Source organism: Sinocyclocheilus grahami, unplaced genomic scaffold, assembly GCF_001515645.1.
Source record: "Sinocyclocheilus grahami isolate Dianchi unplaced genomic scaffold, SAMN03320097.WGS_v1.1 scaffold678.1, whole genome shotgun sequence".
Classification (NCBI taxonomy): domain Eukaryota; kingdom Metazoa; phylum Chordata; class Actinopteri; order Cypriniformes; family Cyprinidae; genus Sinocyclocheilus; species Sinocyclocheilus grahami.
The window spans coordinates 353224-353894 of NW_015505857.1; the positions used below are offsets into that span (position 1 = coordinate 353224).

The following is a 671-nucleotide window of genomic DNA, read 5'->3' on the forward strand; positions in this document are numbered from 1 at the left end:
TTCTTAAAATATAAAAAAGTAATGAGAAACAAATGATCTCCATTGAACAATTCTGAGATAGTTGAGCTTTTATAAATTGAATAACAGAAATGAACCTTCTTAATCAAACGCACTGAATCCGAGGCGTCACGCAGTGAAGGCTCTTACCTTGGATTTGCCGGAGCTCTGGCCCGCCGGAGACGCCAGCGACTCGGGGTTTGTGTCCTGTCACAGGAGAGAGATGGTAGTATGACACTCCTACAGCTACAGCACGTTTGCGTTCTTCTTTACAACAGTCCGTCTGCTCAAACACTCACGTGAAAGCACACCTTACTGTGGGATTACCATGGTACTTCCTGAAGCATCACGTGAATACCACGGTATTATGGATCAGGCTCATTATTCAGCACCATGCTACACAAACATATAATAATACAACACTCTCTGCTTTTTCATGTAACTCTAGCCGTGTCCTTCCTGCAGCAGTGTGAGGAGGATCTTTTCTATCCCAAAATGACATTAAGCAGGGTTCATTAATAACCCACGCCTGACTGAATGGTTGATCTTTCTGCAGCAGGCCTGAGCCGGACCTCACTGACGCCGGTCTGTCTCACAGCAGTGAAGTCTGTCAGACACAGAGTCCAGCTGGAGGTGCTCAGATCCTCAGAAATGACCAGAAGCAGCAGACCCGG

The 671-nt window shown here is 46.3% G+C and overlaps 1 protein-coding gene across 1 annotated transcript in view; it reads left to right on the forward strand.

The window, feature by feature from the left end:
* Positions 1-665, forward strand: part of LOC107559216 (E3 SUMO-protein ligase RanBP2-like) — a 73970-nt gene extending 73305 nt beyond the window's left edge. Inside the window, 1 exon segment of the mRNA XM_016242966.1 lies at positions 554-665. Within this exon segment, the coding sequence (XP_016098452.1) occupies positions 554-562 (9 nt within the window). The 3' untranslated portion in view covers positions 563-665.
* The last annotated feature ends 6 nt before the right edge of the window (positions 666-671 follow it).